The sequence below is a fragment of the Apis laboriosa genome, unplaced genomic scaffold (assembly GCF_014066325.1).
Source record: "Apis laboriosa isolate Shangri-la unplaced genomic scaffold, ASM1406632v1 scaffold13_cov153, whole genome shotgun sequence".
Classification (NCBI taxonomy): domain Eukaryota; kingdom Metazoa; phylum Arthropoda; class Insecta; order Hymenoptera; family Apidae; genus Apis; species Apis laboriosa.
The window spans coordinates 2,780,607-2,801,051 of NW_025221370.1; the positions used below are offsets into that span (position 1 = coordinate 2,780,607).

At 36.8% G+C, this 20,445-nt stretch overlaps 1 protein-coding gene across 1 annotated transcript in view; it reads right to left on the reverse strand.

Moving 5' to 3' along the window:
- Window positions 1–20,445, reverse strand: part of LOC122720968 (ankyrin repeat domain-containing protein 6) — a 123,363-nt gene that overhangs the window by 84,588 nt on the left and 18,330 nt on the right. The window contains exons 2-3 of the mRNA XM_043948126.1: window positions 3,108–3,213; window positions 116–214 (exon numbers count right to left, since the gene is read on the reverse strand). Of these exons, the coding sequence (XP_043804061.1) occupies window positions 116–214; window positions 3,108–3,200 (192 nt within the window). The 5' untranslated portion in view covers window positions 3,201–3,213. The remainder of the gene's footprint in view (window positions 1–115; window positions 215–3,107; window positions 3,214–20,445) is intronic.

Sequence of the window (20,445 nt, forward strand, 5' to 3'; positions counted from 1 at the left end):
TATATAAGTTATTTTAATTATTCTTTTAGGATTGCAGTTTTCAAGTATTTGAGGAACTCGATAAAGATAGATCAATGTAATCGAAAGTAAGAAATAAAATCTAATGATTACTCACATTGTCCGCGGCATTGATGTCGATTTCTCGAAGAAGCAAAGTTTCGCAGACATCCACGTGGCCAGCTGCTGCAGCCAATAACAGAGGACTTCTCCCATTCTGTGGACAGAAAAAAAGTACGTAATTTCGTTTAAAAATTTATTTAGGATTAAAATAAATTTATTTAATTTAAGAGCCAATTAAAAATTCTTTTAAAAAAACGTAATATTGCAAAAAAAGGATAGACATGAGGTAAGTAGTGTTTAGAATTAAGAAAAGTGTTGAAAAAACGATAAAAAACTTTAAAAAATTTCTGCTGTAACAAGTAAATACGCAAAAGGTAAGTAAAAAGGTAAGTATATTTAGAATTAAGAGAATTGTTGAGAAAAACGATAAAAAAACTCGAAAAAATAGCAGCTGTAACAGGTAAGTACGTAAAAGGTAAGTAAAAAGGTAAGTATATTTAGAATTAAGAGAACTGTTGAGAAAAACGATAAAAAAACTCGAAAAAATAGCAGCTGTAACAGGTAAGTATATAAAAGGTAAGTAAAAAGGTAAGTATATAAAATTTCGTAAAAATTTGGACATCGGATTCTGAAAATGTAAAAATCAACAAAAATTCTGAGAATCTGACGTCATTCCCAAGAACTGCCGAAATTCCTGGAAAAAATTCACGAACGACCTCCTATCAACTCATGTTCTCCTAATACAAAGTCGAAATTTCAGCCAAAAATTTTGTTCGTTCAAGAATTTGGGAAATTCCAGGAATTTGACGTCATTTCCAAGAATTTCGGAAATTCTGAGAATTTGACGTCATTTCCAAGAAGTGGCACAATTCTCGAACGACCTCCTATCAACTCATGTTCTCCTAATACAAAGTCGAAATTTCAGCCAAAAATTTCGTTCGTTCAAGAATTTGGGAAATTCCAGGAATTTGACGTCATTTCTCAGAATTTTTAAATTTCTAAGAATTTGACGTCATTTCCAAGAATTTTTAAAATTCTAAGAATTTGACGTCATTTCCAAGAATTTTTCAGAGAAATTTAATTTACTTACCTTTCATACTTACCTTTTACTTACCTTTTCAAGTACAACACTTCCAGAAAAGACATTTTTTCATCATTTTACTTAAAACTAATTATAAAATTTGATATACTTACCTATTTCGTACTTACCTTTTAAATTAGTCCTTTCAGCAGGCTATATTTTTAAAAAATAAAGAAAATATATAAAAAAAATTATTTATAAGACATGTAGAAAGCTAACTTATATATTAAATGATTATTTATATATAAAAGTGCATGCAATAATATTTAAAAAACATATAAACCTCTCACGACTAATCAATAATTAGAAATAAATTAATATTACTTACTGTTAGTTGTTATTTAATCGTCCAACGTTAATTACTAATTGATCAAGTAATTTTAACTATTTTTAAGTATCGATATACTACGTTCATTACACATTAACTACTTTCCCACGCTAAAAATTAAATATTAAACACTTTATCAAATATTATTATTCGCGTATATTGAATTCTTATTATATAAACGTTTACAATTTCATAAAATTTCTAGAATTCGAATTAAAATGAGAACTATTCGATTAATAGGACGCTCGATTCATATAATTATCGTATATTCATATACTTCGAAACGTGGAATATTCATATACAAAACCGTTTAAATGTATAATTTAAATATAAAATTACTCCGTCTGAAAAAAATCTGAAAAAAAAAAAAAAAAAAAAGAATAATCGATCCGTAATTCCTTCTTATTTAATTTTCTCCATTCCCCTGAAAGATAAAACGATAAACCATAAAATCGAACATCGCGAGAACGCTCGAGGAATTCGACGAATGCGATTTTAATTTCAAAAACGAGGACTGTTTCTCCCCCCGTGGCTCGATCTCCCGGTTATCGATCGACGTAATTTCAATTATTCCGCGATCGCAGATGCATCTGCGATCGGTTGGTCGCGTAATAAAGCACTTAAGCTTCGACTATCGCCTTTGGCTGGAACGAGGGGGGGGGGAAAAAAAACGATTCTGCGCGATTAATTTCATCGGCGCAATTAAGGGAGAGGAAGTAATTGTAACGAATGCATGGGATAATCGGGCAAAAGTTGCCCCGCAGCATGCTCCGCCGATCTTTTGACAAATACGCGAGCAACACGCTTATCTGCATTCCCACCAAAGACGACTGTCACAATCGAGATGCAAATGTTATTTTACATACGTGAGGGAATTAATATATTCCAGGGAACGCGTGGCTTTAACGAGTCTTCTTTATCGATCTTGTTTAGAATTAAAAAAAAAAAAAAAAAGTAACAACGACGATGGAAAATGATCTCTGCAAGTTTTGAAAGAATTGGAACGAGCTGCTTTCCCATTTTTGATTACGATATAACTACCTCGTTGTTGATAATAGGATTCGTAGATAGAATATGTAACGAGCGATAAACGATATCAGCGTGGAAAGTAGTCCTTAAGAGTTTCTAATAACTTGGATTCTCTACAAATTTCGATTAATTATATTTTAAACATTGCTGGAATGGTAAATTTTAAAAAGAAAAAGATTTCTTTTACCTAACTCTGAAACAACGAATTAGCTTGAATTTATAAAATGAAACTAAACTCTTCAGAGAAAAATTCCTAGGGAACCCTAGACATCCCACTTAGAAACTTATCTAGAAGAAAATTTTCAGATTCTCCAATTGTAAAACAACAAAAAAAATATAACTTTCAACTATTCCAAAAAATTCGTTGTTCTTCGCAATATCTAATTAATCATTCCAATTTGCTTCTCACTTAAAATTAAATTTAAAAAAAAAAATTCCCGATCGATCCCCCAGGAATTCTAACAAAAAGAAAAACTCCCCGGTAAAAAGAATTCTTTCTATCATTTAATCATTCTTCGATGGCGGCAAAAAGAAAAAGACATCGTTCGAGATGGAAGATTGTGGACAAGTGAAGAAAATATTAAATAATAGAGAAAAAAGGAAACTCACTTCGTCCGGCAATGGTTTAATATCTTCGTCAAGGAGTCGCGCAACCCGCGCTACGTCGCCACGTGCGGCCGCCTCGCGTAACTTTTCTGCCATTCCAGCCACGCATCTGCAAAAGAAAAGGAAATGGACGATCATTAGAGGTATTCGGTTTAAACTCCATCCTATTTTTCATGCAACCAGTGCAGATGATCACGTCAGATATGCCGCCGCTCTGGGATTTCTTTCGAGAAACGAGATCGTCGAATCGGAAAACGATCACGGTTTTTTCCCCACTTCCTATCGAATCGATCCGTATCGCCATATATTATCCATATAAACGCGTAACGGAACGTAGAAAATGACTCTTGTTACTACTATTATCATTTATTCAACGAGTTTAAATTTTACTCGATCCTCGGCAACGATATCGTTGTACGTCTTCTTTCTTTTTTTTTTTTTTTAAATTTCTCGATCTCAATCTCGATCCTCTAAACTCAAGCGTCTCTTGTCATTTTATCGGGAAAGAGTAAATTTTTCTCTCGTTAGTAAAAAAAAAAATAAATAAATAAATAAGTGGTAAATATTTTGTTGACGCGATACAACGATTTCCTTGATTATCTAAATACAATTATCACTTCGTTTACACACATAAAATTCGTGAAATGCATTCTCGATGGCCCTCTTCTCGTTGACAAGGTTTTATCACTGGGCACGATTCGAACCTTGTAAGAGATAAAGCTGGCAATTCAAGTTTCCGCCGGATGTCAACCGGTTAAGGGCATTACGCTGCGAGACGAAAGAGAGAGAGAGAGAGAGAGAGAGAGAGAGAGAGAGAGAGAGAGAGAGAGAGAAGGTGAAATTCTGCGAATTTAAAGCCCACTCGTTGGATTCTCGAGTACGAAACTTATCGGTCTTGTATTTGTAAATACAATCGTGATAATTAAGCAAAAGAAAAAACGTGTATGTTTAAATCATCTTTCGAACAAAGATCGCAGTTACGTTCAACGATTAATTTACAATTTATTGTTCCAGACGAGAGACTGAAGATTCATGGATCGGAGAAAAATGCAAGTGAAAATTTTTTGTCCTTTTCTTCGCGGTTGAACGATGTTATGCACGCCTCTGACCAAATTAATATTACACGCGGAATCGCGCCCATAACCCGCAGATCTTCATTAGAAGGGTGGGAAGGGCGTGACAATGAAGAAGAGGTATCCTTTTTTTTTTTTTTAAAGGGAACAATGACACACACCGCCATTGTTTTCGGAGACAATGGACATGGATGGGCTCGTCGTGTCGAGAGAAAAAAAATATAAACGATCAGGATACGTTTCTCTTATCTTATCATATGTTAAATAATTTTAATTTTCCACCATTTCTAATATCTTCTTTCTCAATTCTCGCGAAGAGTTTATTAAATTAACTCTTTATCCTTTTATTTTCCAAGCCAATGAAAGAAGTAAATCCAATTGGCAAAATATTCGATCATCAACATCGATTCGCTCGTTCTTCGATCTATTCATTATTTTATAATGGATCGATTCTCAAATCACGCGAAGAGCTCATCCCAAAAATAAAAAATAAATTAATTCTTTACCCTTTCCTTTTCACTTTTCAGAAGAAAGAGATAAATCCAATCGGCAAAACGTTCGATCATCAACATCGATTCGCTCGTTCTTCGATCTATTCAATATTATAATGGATCGATTAACGAAGAGTCTAATCTAATCTAATGATATCCTCCTTTCATCACGTGAAATATACGTAACTAGTTTTAATCGGAATATAGTCGGAAATGTTGGTTTCCTCCTTCTTCTTTCTTAAATAACACCTGATACGCGAGCATAGCCACCGATTTCTCGAATATCTTTTAACGAGGCGTGATTGATCGATCGTCAATATCGGCGACGTTTTCCATCGCTTTTGCATCAACCGATGTACAAGAAAATTTAATTAAGCGATAAACGCGTGACTAGGATATTCTTGCGTAATATCGATCCACTAGTCGTCATTTTAGAGCATAGTTGCATACACACAGATTCGAAGAAGAAGTTTTTCTTCGTGACTCTTAAGTGGATTTACTCCATGGTCGAGGAGAAGTCATTAATCAACGTCCAGGTTGAATGAAAATTTCACGTTGCCATATCGTTGCGCTCCATGCTTGCAACGCATTCTGTGCACAAGAACGTGCGTGTGTGTATGTGTGCGCACCACACGCTTCGATATTATGGGGGAAACAATGGTTTGAAGAACGGAGAGAAGATTTTTCTTCGAAGATTCTGTTTCTCTTTCTCCTTCTCCTTTTCCAATATTTTTCCAATATTTTTGTTTCTTTCATCGACACGTTTATTGGCCTATATTTATTCATAGATCGGGATCGATTCTCGCGAGATTACACTCAAAATTTTCGTCCATCTGGGTAATTTTTTAAAGATGGTTTATGGGCTGTATAGAATAATCGTATTCTCAATTTCAACATCACCGACGGAATATTAAATAATCCATCTCATATCCCGTTTATCACTTTCCGATAAGATAATGATATTCGTAATCTCGTATTAGAAAACGAAGATGAGAGGGGGGGAAAAAAACTTGTAATTAGATGTATCAGTTTGATTAATCATAATAGCTTGTGTAACGATTATCTTTATCTTTTCTTCTTCTTTTATTCTTCTTCCTCTTTTTTTTTCAAAGGATATCTGGTTTAGACGGTCTTAATTAATGTCCATCTACGAGAAAAAGAAGAAGAAGAAGAAGAAGAAGAACGAAGCGATCGCCGTGTAAAATTATCGAGGATATCGTTACTCTAAGAACAAATTTATAATAAAATTTATAATAAAGATTATGATTTGAGAGCGAAAGTGGAAATAATAAAGCGTTATTTTCAAATTTTCATTTATGAGAAATTACCGTAGCGTGTGCAGAAGAATAGAGTGTGCAGAAGTAGTTTCAACCAATTTATTTATTCCAAAGTGGAAGATTAAATTTTCCCTGGTTTTTTTCAAAACTGCGTATAAATTAAGCGAGACGGGAGAATGTTTACAGGAATACAATCCCGCCGATCCGGCGGCGATTTAATTATCGCGCGTCCATCCTTCATCAATAAAGGTGGAACGTCTTTCACCGAACCGATCATCGTGTTTACAACGTTAGCTTTAATAACACGAGAGGGAGAGGGATCGATGTATAATATATGGCACGAGATTTCGAGGCCCCCGGCCTCGACGAAAATATGATCGAAAACCGATAATTCGTCAAATTTTTCAACGACAATTATTTATACAAATTTTCTCCCCTTTCGTTGCATCGTTAATCGTAGGAAGACGAGAGAGAGAGAGAGAGAGAGAGAGAGAATTTTTAAAGTTCATAATCGTTTTAATTTAATCGCGAAATTTCATTTCTTCTTTGAAATGTTCAAGTTATCCTAATGTTAATAGAAGTTACAGTGTCAATTTGACGGAAAAACGAAATTGAACGATGGCAGAACATGCAAACTTGCTTCTCTATCTGATCTTGTTGTTACTCTTCCAAGTCGGAAAAGTCAGTCAAGGATGCCATCTGCAAGGCATCTCATCGAAAGGAAGCTCGTAAAGCATTCTTTTTTTTTTTTTTTTTTTTCAATTACACGTTCGAAGAATTTAATTACAATATGCTTACGGGAATACTCTCTTTTATTGAATTTTTCTTTCTTCTTTTCTTATTATTATTAATATTCATCTTCATCCTCTCGAGTTCGAACCGAAATTTAAAAAAATCTTGATGGAGGTTAAAAGGAATCTTATTACGTTCATTAATGTGCATAAAGTTTACTCTCTATAATTATAGTGCTGTCTGTTACACTTTCTATTATCTCTACCAATTTCTCTCTCAAGTAGAACACCGAAAAACACATAAAACGAGTCATCAACCGTTTCTTTCCATCCCATTTACGAAAAAAAAAAAAAAAAAACCTTTATCTCTTCCTTCTAAAACAAGCAAAATCAATTCTTCACTTTCGTTCATTGAAAACACGTTCATTGAACGCACACTAGTTGATCTTTCCACTCTCGTACAACTTTCGCACGTATTATTCTTCGAATCGAAGACCAGACTCTAAAGCTTCGATGCACGAGCGATTTTCTCGTTTTTCCAAAACAATGAAGGCAAATGTATCGATGATCGAGCATTAAAAAAAATCGATCAATTTGATCGATATGCAAATAAGTGGTAACACATATATATTTATACATATATATTTATATACGTATATACAATATATATTCCACAGTGAAAATAAATCCTTGGCGAGCTCGGTCGATATAACAGGTGATACGAGATTCCTTACAGGGACGATAATTTTCTGTGCGCGTTCCACAACCGTTCCCCTCCTCGTGTAATTATTATCCAAAGACAACCGAGGCAAGAGAGCATGCTTTATGATCCTGTCTTTCGAGCAACTGCCACTGATTACGGTTACATCGGCCGATCGTTTGCGGCCGTGATTCAAGGCTTCTTGCCTCTATTTCTAGCAAACCGTCGCTTTTCCACTATTCCCGGTGTCGCGGCCACCTGATTGAATGCTCATCTTAAATCCGTAATTAAATTTTGTTACCGTGCCTTCTCTCTTTTCGTTCGTGTCGCGCACTTGTTTTTTGGAATGTCGAGAGAAATATAATAAAATATAAGAGAAGATAATAACCTCGTGATTTCTTGTATAGTGGCTCGTTATTTTAATGAAGAAATTCCGTGTATGATTTTGGTAAAAGTTCGTTCGAATCAAAAATTCGTATCGTAATTGAAATTGTTACCATCGCGATATGATTAAATATTCCTGCATAAGATAAATTGGATATTGCGATATTGTGCGTAATTTCTAACGAGATATTTTCATAAATTTGATGTAAAAAAAAAAAAAAAAAAAAAAAAAAAAAANAAAAAAAAAAAAAAAAAAAAAAAAGAAAGGAATCATCAGGAGTTAACTCGAGCAATTACGAAAGCAAATAGATTCGAGTCGCCATGATTTTTCCACGTCCATCGGAGGAAGGAACATTTTCAGGCAGGCCGTTAACCGATTTCACTTCTCGTTTACCAGGCAAAGTGGAATTCTTAATTACAGTGGACTTACATCACGTACGCACGAGAAATCCCTCCTTCTGCGTGTCCGTACATATCCAACAGGACCTCGGCCCTCGTACGAGGCATCTCTGACCCTCTTTCCACCGTAAAACACAACGTGATCCGAAGAAATTCGGTCGGCCATCCGGTGCACTAATTAAAACACACCTCGCGTATACGAAAATGGGAGGACCAAGGCTGTGACCGCTACCTTACGTATATAATACCCTCTAAAATTTCTTTTTTTATTTTTCGAGATAGATTGCAATAATCCAAAGATTTGTGCGATTTTGCAAAGATCTAAAATTTATTCAGATATAATAAATGAAATTTAACTTTCTGCGTAACTTTCAATTAATTATTACACCTTGACGCTTATTATTAATAAATTATCAACTTACTCGGGATAATCGATTAGTGAAATACGACGAGACGGAATTACCGATAGATGGTAACACGCAATTATCGACAATCATTCAATTTCAATTTTGAAACACTGTTCCATCTATTTTAAGAAAAAAAAAGGGATTGGAATGAAAATACAGAATCGTGAAGACGGTTAATGGACGAGAGAAAGGGATTACCAAGTGAAGAGTGTACCAATCTTGAATCGATCGACGATTTCAAAAGGAACAATGGCGGATCGAAGCGTGGACCCTCGTCTATTTCCAATTCAACGATTCCCTTTCAATCATTCCTTGGCCGGCTCGATGCCGCATCCGCATCGCTAATTACCGATTAACCGGAATCGGCGTCGATTAACGTCTGGGCATCGGCATCCCAAAGATCGAGCAGCCTCGCCGCGTTTCTCGTTGTCTACCCAGTCCAAGGCGGCAATGAGAAATCTTTTAATTAGAGATCTCGCGAGATAAGAATGTCCTCCTTCCCCTATCCCAGTGTTTCCCAACTTTCATACGCACGATTAGACGCCATTATCTTACAACGATTATAATAACTCCTATAACATAACCTGGCTCTCCGTTCCGTTCCAACGCTAATATACTGATAATAATAATAATAATAATAATAATACAATAATTTTAAACGATCGTTGAAATAACAGTAACAGTAAATCATGATAACTTAATAGTAATGGTAATAATAGTTAATACATAACAAACAACAGAGAGGATAATAGTAGAAATAAAACTAACGCAGTGTGAAGAATGATTAATCGAAAGTGTGAGAAGCAGAGGTAGTAGTACAGGTTGGGAGTCCATGGTCTATCATTCCTGATTAACAAGGAGCATTCCTTCCGTGATTCTCGGGATGGAGGAAGGGGGGAAGGGGATCGACAAAAAGCACGAGAACAAAGCTTTCAATTAAATACTCATCCATGCAACTCGGAAATTAAGTTGACACCGATTCAACCGCGTCTCCGCGCAAGAAATAACCAACTTGTTTCGCCGATTTCCCGAATGCTTCGAATCGTTTCCTTTGAATCGAATCCATCTTCTGGAAATGGATGGACGATCCCCTCAGCAGCGAGCGGGTATTTTAACAAGGTTTTTTCGATCGAATTTTTTATTGAATACAAAAAGGCGGATCAAAAATCAAGATAAATCAAGTATGCCATTTGGGAAGGGAAAATAAAGAAAACACGGGAGATAAAACGGGTTTTGGGAAATCTTGGGTTGGAAAAAATTAAATTGGAAAGCGGCGGGCAGCCAAGTAATTTCGATTGTTTCCACTGCCAAGGTTGTTGTTTTCGATGCGTTCGCAAACCGGTTCCTCCTCCCGGGCCCCGCCACGCCAAGGAAAATGGCTATCGGTTCGCTATTGTAACCAAAACGAGTAATACACAGTCGAGACGAGTCGGATGTAATCGCGATATTTATTCACGATGTTCGATAACGTTGGCCGCGTTTAATTTCTCGGCATGAGAATCCCTCCCCTCGATACGAATAAAATCGCGACTCGATCCTTAATGGGGACGAATGAAAATGAAGGTATAAAGGAATGCCAGGGAAACAGGACAGTTTTACGATCGTTTCCTTATGAAACGGAAAACTGGTTATGGTTAAAATATTATTTTTAGTGGTTGTTAAAATCTTTAGACACGCGCTCGCGCGCGCGCATATACTGATATATAAGTAAGATTGTACAGAATGGAGGTTGTGGATAAATAAAAATTTAAAAAAGGGATGAGCATTTTTTCGAAAATCAATATTTTAATTTACTGTTCTATATTAATTTTCATTACGCCATCTTGTTAAACGTGAAAATTATATAGAGAGTATAGAGAATTCGAAAGTATTAAAGAATTTTTGCAAATTTCATGAATAATTTATTAATTAATTCACAGATTATAAATTCCCGCCGTCCAGAAAATTTACGTACGACACTTGAATCTCCCGTTAATTCAAATTCATCAACCGTTCTTTGTATATTCCTGGAATATTATCAATCCTTCAATTTGATTCCTATCCTATCATTTCTACCAATCAAATTAAAAATTATTATTAAAAAAGAAAAGAAAATTTGATCGAGATCAAAAGAACAAAAATAAAAGCGAATAAAAATATTACGAAAAAAGAAATTACTTATTTTTGGAAACGCGACAAATCGTTCCGATCGAAACTGTTATTACTATTACAGTTATTACTATTTACAATTATGAAGAAGGGGGGAGGGAAAAAAATGTGGAAAGATAAGCAGCGTACAAATCGTTCGAATCACGAAACGAGATTTCCCTGGTGGAGCGGGTTACTGCCGGTTTGCGAACACGTTCCAACGAGCGTCGAAACCGATCGACATGATCCGCGACAGGCGACGGGCGTCGTCGATACGCGGAAAGAACGAGACGCCTATGCATGCCGACCGCTATGCAAATATGTTACAAATAGTACCGGGAACAGCGTATTTGAAATGCCAGCCGGTATCTGGGCTCGTGGATCGGTTTTGACTGAATACCTCATTAGAGCCGGGACACCGGTTCTTGGTAAAACGTCGTTAGGCGTATCCTACGGTTTAGTTGGCGAACACCGACCAACTTTCCCTTCCCTCCCTTAAAATTCCGTCACGGATGTTTTTGCCGTCCCCCAACGCGTTTAAGGTAAGTAAATTACGCACGGCTGTCCGATCGCGTAATAAAAAAAAAAAACAAAAATAAAAAAGTAAAAAGACACGCTGGTTTCGTTTCCTCGTCCTTACACACCATTATATCCGTGATAACGCCACGTCATGTAATGAATTGGCGGAAGAATTTTCGTTCTTTCTTTCTTTCTTTGAACTTGTTGATTTTAGGGAGTTTTTTTTTCGCTTCGTTTCGGTGGAAAGAATTAGTAGGTTTGAGGAGTAATCGATAAAATTGATGCAATCGTGTATCAAAAAATCAATAATATTAAAAGCGTTGTTTCGTATCGATATAAATTTTCGACAAATTCATTTAAAGATATATAAAGAAAATAGAATTAACAAGGATAATAAATCACGCTCTGGAGCCCGAATAGACAAAACTTTCTCGTCTTGAAAATTTCAAGAATATCCAAGCACGCGTATCGCAGTTGGAAACACGTACTACTGTCCAAAGGAACGACACCCGTGAGACCTCATACGCGAAACTCACTCAACAGGTGAATCGTGGGGAACACGGTGTAGCGAGCACACAGCACGGCTTCACGGATTTCTATAGGCAGGTGCGCACGGCTGTACACACGGGTCGGTTGAAACACGGCTTCTGTCGGTCGGAACGGTCGAAAACGAAGAAGGGGAAAATAGAGTCAACGAGATGCGGGCGAGATAAAGCGCGAAGAATGACTGACGTGGCCGGGCGAGATTACGTCCAGGCTTTAAAAGGACGACGCACCCTATCCGGTGCTTGGCTGCTCACCTATCGATTACGTGACACGGTCACGCTCGTGAACGTCGAATTTGAATACAAGCGAGAGACGCTTGAATGGATCCTCTCTTCTGGTTACCTGGAAATATTCCTGCTTTACCACTCGTTTTCCTTTTTTATTCTATTAAACCGGGACTGGATGACGTTGCGTCCACCATCTTATTTAAGAGAAGAATAGTTGTCAAAGGAATAATTTAATACGGTTAAAGAGGATACTAGATTTTAGTTAGAATTTTAGTTGCGCGACGACTTAGTGGCGCTAGCGTAGCTACCTAAGGAGACGTAGAGAACTCGATCGATAAATCAAATTTCGTTTGGAAACGAATTACGAGAAGTTTTATTAAGCGTAAATACATACGCGTCTGGATCGAAAAATGCAAATAGCGAGCCACGCCTAAATGTAGCATCACGAAAAACGCATCGATGCATGAACATATGCATCAGAAGAACAATGCAAGAGCATTACATTAAAACGATTATTACCACCCAGGCAATCGCAACTGAAATTAAATAACCCATCGATAATTACATGTATTAAGTTATTAAATAGCCTTGGCAACCCGGCATTACCGGTTTCTTAATTAAAGTCGAGGCCTCTGTACGTACATCGTGCTGTCTACAAAAGCGAAGCAAACCATCGTTGAAGTTAATAAAACGTACTACTTATACTAATTAGCTTATCATTACTGGCAACCAGTGAATTATTCTAATCGATATTCTAATCGCGATCTTTTTTCCTTCGCAAAAATATGAAAATTCCCACGAAACGGTCCGATTCCATTATAAAATAATTAAAACGATCCTTCGTGTAATAACTTTTGAAAGACGACATCCGATGTCACGTTTAACTCGATGCAAAAAAAAAAAAAATCGATAATCCTTGAACCATGATTCGTCGATTCGTAGATGTCCATCCGTCTAAGATCGATCCACGGATCCACCACCAGGATTCCACTCTATTTATTTTAACCGCGATATCGATGATCTTAAACCACAGTGAAGGATCATAGCGGTTCGATGCAATATGACCGGCCACGTTCAGGTTTCGCCTCGGCCATCAAGCGTTATCGGCACCGGCTTAACAAAATTGCCGTTGTAAGTATTTTCCAATCGATTTCACCGGTTCTAACGACTTAATGCCACCCTACGAGCAAGTACCAAGGTCTTTATTAATTATTGGTCGTGGCCAAGATATAACGTGGCCTGATCGTCGTACGAATAACTCTGTCACGAGGAGTATCAGAGAGGAGATCAGTTCGCTGTTGATTCCCCCGCGGTAATTGGCGGGTAAATCATCCCCTTTGATAAGTATTTTGGTAAGTAATCGGTGGAAAAGTTGTTTCTAATGACCACGTTGATAGATATAAACAGGCTGTGGCGGAGTCCATCAGTGGACAATATTAATTTGCGATCGATTTTTAAATCCACCGCTTCTGAATTTCTCGTTCTGTTTCTCTTTTTATATTTTTTCGACGAGTGTCTTTGTTAAAAAAAGAAAAAAAGGAAATTAAAGGAGCAAAGCTGGAAACCGTAACTTTGGAAGGAAACATCATACGATAGTTAATCCTTCAAGCTTATTTTAAACGAAGTTTTTTCACAGATTGCAAAATATAAATTCATCGTTAATCATATCGATCTATGGGGATAAATATTGGAGAGGAGAATATTCTCGTGCATTTTCGTCCGGTTGTCGTACGATTTTAACGAACCACGAAGACAATACCTTGGCTCGAACAATAAGATCGATACTGGTTTCGCGTGTCCGCAACCACGTTACGTGAATTCTCTATACCCCTCTTCTTTTTCTTCTCTCGCTGCGTATCGCCACTTGTTATCTCCTGTATAGGTCCACCCCTTGCAGCCTCATCTTTCTCGACGTTGTACAATTGGCATACAATAGTGCGTATGGAATTAGAATCGACGATATGCCGCTTTGTACTCGTTAGGAATCGACTTACGAGTCCTTACGAGATCCATATTGATGTACCTTGTCCAGAACGATCGCTATCGTAACTTTTCGATGCATCAACTGTCGCAACAACTTCCTCTTCCTCGTATCGAAATACACTCGAAACGAATTTTCCAAATGAAATGAAAAAATTCCACGCAACAAATTTCTCTAATTGATCTCTTTGTTCCAATTATTTAAAACATTATATCCGATTATATCGATTGAAACGGAGATCATATCGAAGGAAATTGAAAAGAAGAAAAAAATTTGATCCTCTTCGCTATTACACTATCATTTCAAAATGTCACTTCCGACACTATCTACCCGTTGTACGTATTTTCAATTGTGAGCAAACGAGACACGTAACCAGCAACACACGTATATGATGAATAACGAAAGGTTTAAAATCCTCTCTAAGCTTCATCTTTTCATGTCATCTTAGCGAGCATTATGCCATGGCAGTATCGATGCGAGGGCATTGTTAACCGGGCTCAAAACGGGTCATCACAACTGGCAAGAACGTGCCCTTACCGTCCGTGATACATGCATATGAACGCAACGTCTCGAATACCAGATATTGAAAGGAGGGGGGAAACGCGAATGTAACAAATAGGCCTATGCACACCTCGAATCGCGCACGCGCGAAACTGTTCATACAGCCGCGATGCAGGAAGACAGCCGAACACTTTGCTACGGCAACAGTTGATCGTGTAACACCGTTACGAAGAGTCTCACATAAATGAAATCTATCGCGATGATAAATAAAATCGTAAAGATCGTACAAAAATTGTTGATGAAAGATATCGAGTTATAGAAGGTTAAGATGTGAAAATGAACATAAAAATTGGTAAGCAAAAATCTTGCTTTATTTAAGTAGATTATAGACGTTTCTTATGTATTTATGAAGAGGATACATTGAATATAAAATTATATAAATCTAAAATAGTATAATATATATATATATCTATTTTGGATATTATATATATATCTTTTTTATGTGTTTTGTAGATTTTCCTACTAGTTTAAATATATTCTGATAAATACATAAGCATCTTAACAATCTACTTAAAAAAGTAAGCTACTCGTTATGATATTTAAATATCGAATGAATCGATTTAACTTCCAATGTTCCACAAACATGAAAATATGAAGCTGCGCAGACATATCGTTTCATTTACTTAATTTTTTTTTTTCTTTTTGAAGCGAATAAAAAAAGAAACTTTTCAACCTGCGGATAATTAAATTCTCCGAGGTAAAGACGCAAAGAAAATCGAAAGGACAGTGCAAAACTAATTTTACAAAGCTAACCGTATTATTTTCGCGTGTCATTAAAACTAGTAAAGTTGGAAGAATTCGAACCATACGATCAAAGACGATCCTTGCGGAGAATCCGACTCTTTATAATCTATCCGGCTAGCAGGAGGATAAAGGAGGAAAAGAGGAGGATAAATTGTGCGCCGAGAATGAATGGACGATGATCGATATCCAAGCATGAAACGAAACGAAACGAAACGAAAAAACGCGATGAAAAAAGAAAAATCGGTATAAAGCGCGCGATATTTATTTGGAAAAGATAAGGAAAGACGCGTCTTCGATCGAGATCGAATAATTATATATGTGCGTGTTTTTAACCCTTTGCACTCTTTAATTTTTTTTTTTTTTTAGCAACAACTCCTTAATTCATTTACAAAAAGGATCTATAGAGAGAGAGTTTCAATAAAATATTGTGTAAAGTATTACAAAATATTTGAAAGAAAGAAAAATATTTTAAATTATTTTAGAAACTGTGTTGTATAATATCGAATCTAGCTCGACATTGGAATTGATGTAAGAAATATGATATCGAGCCACAGTCGACATAAAAGTCCTAAGGGTTAAATCTAATGTTTCTCGCGTTACAATTCGCGTTAAATTAAGGAGAAATTTTTTTACCCGAAAAAGAAAATATTCTTAGGAATTGACGTGAGTTCCTTTTTAATTTATGTTTCATTTTATTTTTAATTAAAATTCCACGCTCTTCTATCTTTTTTTTAAACACCTAAGACCTCGATGAATCTGGATAATAAATAAATCTTCGAAGATATCGACACACAAAAACTACTGGATAATTTCCATTCCATCGTTGCCTATCGAATCGTAATCGATTAAAAATCGGTCAAATCTGGCTAATCCATTCACCGATAAATTCAAATTATATTAAAATTGTCGGTAACGTTAACTAATAACTTATTCCTCGATTACCGATTTTTTCTTTCTTTTTTTACTTTCCCCGATATTTCCTTATAAAGGGAAAACAAAAGGATTGATCTTTGTCCGTGACCATAAGCAAGTTTGCCCTTTATGCTGTTAATCCATCGACGGACGGTTTAATTGCTCCTCCTATGGGAGTGGTTCCTTCGAACGACCCGTATATGGGAGCACGTCGCAAACACTCGATCGGCACACGTGCGCCGGTAAAATATATTGATAGCCACGTTATCACGTGTGTACCATACGTATCGGTGAACAAAAGCAAGCAGAATCTCTCTCTCTCTCTCTCTCTCTCTCTCTCGCCGTTAAGAGAATGGACACGAATGGTGTTCCTAGAACCCACGACACGAACCAGCTGACACATTAAACGTTATGGTTTAGCGCTAATGGAAAACCTTTATGTGTATAGAGCATATACACGAGTTTAGAATTGTTTTTAATAAAGTCCGGTTTTAGAAAATCGAGCGGAAAATAAGGGGACGTGGGATTAATATTATCGAGAGATTATAAGTTGAGGTATATATATATAGTATAGATGTTGAAATATTGTTTAAAATCTGTTTAAATATATCCGATATATAAAACGATGAGATTACGAAGAATTTCGAGTGAAAGAATAACACGATCGAGCGATTAAACGAAGAAAAATCTGTACGAGGGATCTTCTTCGAGATCGATGACAATTAATTTCTACATTCCAATCCGCTCATCCAGAGTTTAGAAAATCCGAGATCCGGTTTGGTGTTATGATAGTTTGCCGTTTTATCTGGGATTAAATTTAACAAGCGGCGATTAAGATATCGGGGAGGAGAATTAAAGTATTTTAATTGGATTCCTGGCACACCTTTCTTAAACCGGCCGGCCAACGTTTTATTCGTTGTTGCTTTCTTTTCGCGCGCAGCGACCTCTCGAAGGCTACTGGTTCCGTAATTCCACACTACTGTTCAGATAACGTTATGGCCTCGACGTACGCATTATAAATCGAGATCCGGATCGACCCGTATCCGAAAGAGTTTAAGTAAGAAAGAGTTTGTTGGATAACATCGTGGTGGCTAATAGGAGAGATAAAATAAATTTCGACGAGGGACGATCGCGTTGTTAAGTGAAATCGAATCGGAAGTTCCGAGTTCGTTTCGAGAGAATTTCCCTCGCTCGAGAAGGAATACGTTGGCGACGAGAGAGAAGGATCTACAATGGAAATCGAGGGGTATGGACGTGAAACGGTATGGCTGATTTATGGAATTAGCGACGTCGGGTGTAATTAAGTGCCGTGAAAACGTGTATAAGTGAGACGTACGTCAACGGTATACGGGAGTAAGTTAATGAGACGTATGCATATATAAGTGAGGTAAATGGGGAGACATGTATTCAATCAACGTTCACGTTAAATTGCGAACGAACGAGAAATGTTTGTTCAGTCAAAGTGATCCCGGTTAATTGGTAATTACGTTGGTTAGATTGAGCGATCGGTTATGATTAAGCTGTATATTATGCGTGGAATGCCACGATTTATAACGCTTTTGGTGGCGAGCCTTCGAAATTGGGATCGAAAGTGAGATTGAAAGATTATTAACGCAAGATTAACAAAAATGAAGGGATAATAAGAAAGGTTTCGTTCCTCTGCCAAACTTTCATCGTCGTTTACGAAAAATTTTTAAAAAAAGGACTAATTTCACTAGAATTTTACGAAAAGATAAAGACACCATGAAACGTTGCATTATTTCTTCGAATAATTGTTTCTTCTTTCGCTTCGAAAATGGCGCCCATTCGTCAATTGGGAAAATGATTGTATGAAAGTTTATAAAAGCGTTGAACTCGAAAGAAATGGTATCCTTTCACCATCGTCGGGAACGAAACACTTTGTTCCATCCACTTTGCTCTCGAGAGCACGAGATTGAGGACGAAAGCTTCTCTCGAGAGCAACGATACATATATCGATCGATCCGAACCGGTCGATTAAGTTATTCGCAACAGAGACATTGGAATAATTTCTCGCAGAAGGACATTGTTTATACGAAGAGAAACCTCGATTTCGGATAATTATATGCGATACCAGGCCGTGAAAGTCGCAAAGATCTCCTCGAACGATTTATTCAGTTATACCCCCACGAATTATGTCGCAAGCTCGGCATAAAAACGATAATTGAGCAATGTCCACGGCGCAAATCCATCATGTCCCGTTCAACGGTGGCTAATTACACGTTCCAATAAATCCAATTAAACCACACCTTGTTATCGGATCCCTTATCCGTGAACCGATCGACCCCCGTTCGCGCCAACAGGATTAACGATAACCCGAACCTCGATCATTTTATAAACGCTTTAAGACGCGCTTTCCTCACTTCCCCTTCCTTTTTCTTCAATTTTCAAATTACATTTCATTATCACGAATATAATTAAGTCATGTCAATATTTTTCCATAGGTTGAAAATTTTGGATTTTTATTAAGGGTTCGTGACAATCGTTCAATAAGAAAGTAAACATAAGATCAAGAATGCGAAATTTTCATTTGAGAGGAAACTTTTCGAAATTACTCAATTTTTACGCAAATATTCCACCTGGAAAACAAAACTCGACACTGGATGCAACTATATTTGAAAATAGAACTCTCGAGTTCGACTTTTACACAAGTGGAAAAAAGATGGATGAATCGATATTTGGCTCAAGTGAATACGCCATCACCCAAAGGACTCACGGATTAAAGGACCAGAAGAGAAAGTGCAAAGTAGATTTGAAGGTAAAACTCTTTGAAATAATTCTCAATTTTTACGCAAATAGTCCACCTGGAAAACAAAACTGGATGCACATTTGAACTGGAGTACAAATGAAAACTGGAGTACATTTGAAAATAGAACCCTCGAGAGTTGATTTGGACTTTTATAAATGGAAAAAAGATGGATATTTGGCTCAAGTTCGCCAACCAAAGAATTTATGGGTTAAAGGACCAGAAGAGAGAGTGCAAAGTAGATTTGAAAGTAAAACTCTTTGGAATAATTCTCAATTTTTACGCAAATAGTCCACCTGGAAAACAAAACTGGATGCACATTTGAACTGGAGTACAAATGAAAACTGGAGTACATTTGAAAATAGAACCCTCGAGAGTTGATTTGGACTTTTATAAATGGAAAAAAGATGGATATTTGGCTCAAGTTCGCCAGCCAAAGAATTTATGGCTTAAAGGACCAGAAGAGAGAGTGCAAAGTAGATTTGAAAGTAAAACTCTTTGGAATAATTCTCAATTTTTACGCAAATATTCCACCTGGAAAACAAAACTCGACACTGGATGCAACTATATTTGAAAATAGAACTCTCGAGTTCGATTTTTACACAAGTGGAAAAAAGATGGATGAATCGATATTTGGCTCAAGTGAGTACGCCACCATTCAAAGGACTCACGGATTAAAGGAAGAGAGAGTGCAAAGTAGATTTGAAAGTAAAACTCTTTGGAATAATTATCAATTTTTACGCAAATAGTCCATCTGGAAAACAAAACTGGATGCACATTTGAACTGGAGTACATTTGAAAATAGAACCCTCGAGAGTTGATTTGAACTTTTACATGAATGGAAAAAAAAATGGATGGATAGATATTTGGCTCAGGTCCGTGGGTACGCCACCACCCAAAGGACTCACGGGTTAAGGGATCAGAAGAGAGAGTGCAAAGTAGGATTTGAAAGTAAAACTCTCTCGAGAATAATTCTCAAGATTTTTGCTCCATAATTTATTTGCACGCAAACGAGAGTGTCCCTGTATACCCACATCGGAGTCCCCCTTGCGGAAAGTGATGGGCAATCGAAAGATCCCGATCGATCTCTCGAGATCGTGAATCTCGAACGATCGTGACTCGTGCAATTAGCGGATCCACCTTCTCGAAGATCTATATTTCGAATAGAACAATCGTGTTTCTTTCTTCATCCTCGACTCCCCTAATAATCGATAATAATCGAAAGGATGTTATGCTCCAATTTCGAAGAGAAACGCGTAAGAGATATCCGGTTAATTTTCTCAGAGACGAGATTCGTGACGCGAATTGTTCTAAGAAACACATCGATCTTTAATCGATAGAAATATTTAATTTCGATTGAAATCGACATTTTTCTTATTAATATTTTTTTTTTCCTTTACCTAATCTAACCATCTATCTCTGCGCGTCGATTCGTATCTGAAAAAGCAATGTCAATATGCACGTTGCGAAGGAATAAACGAACAAGTAGAGACGGTAT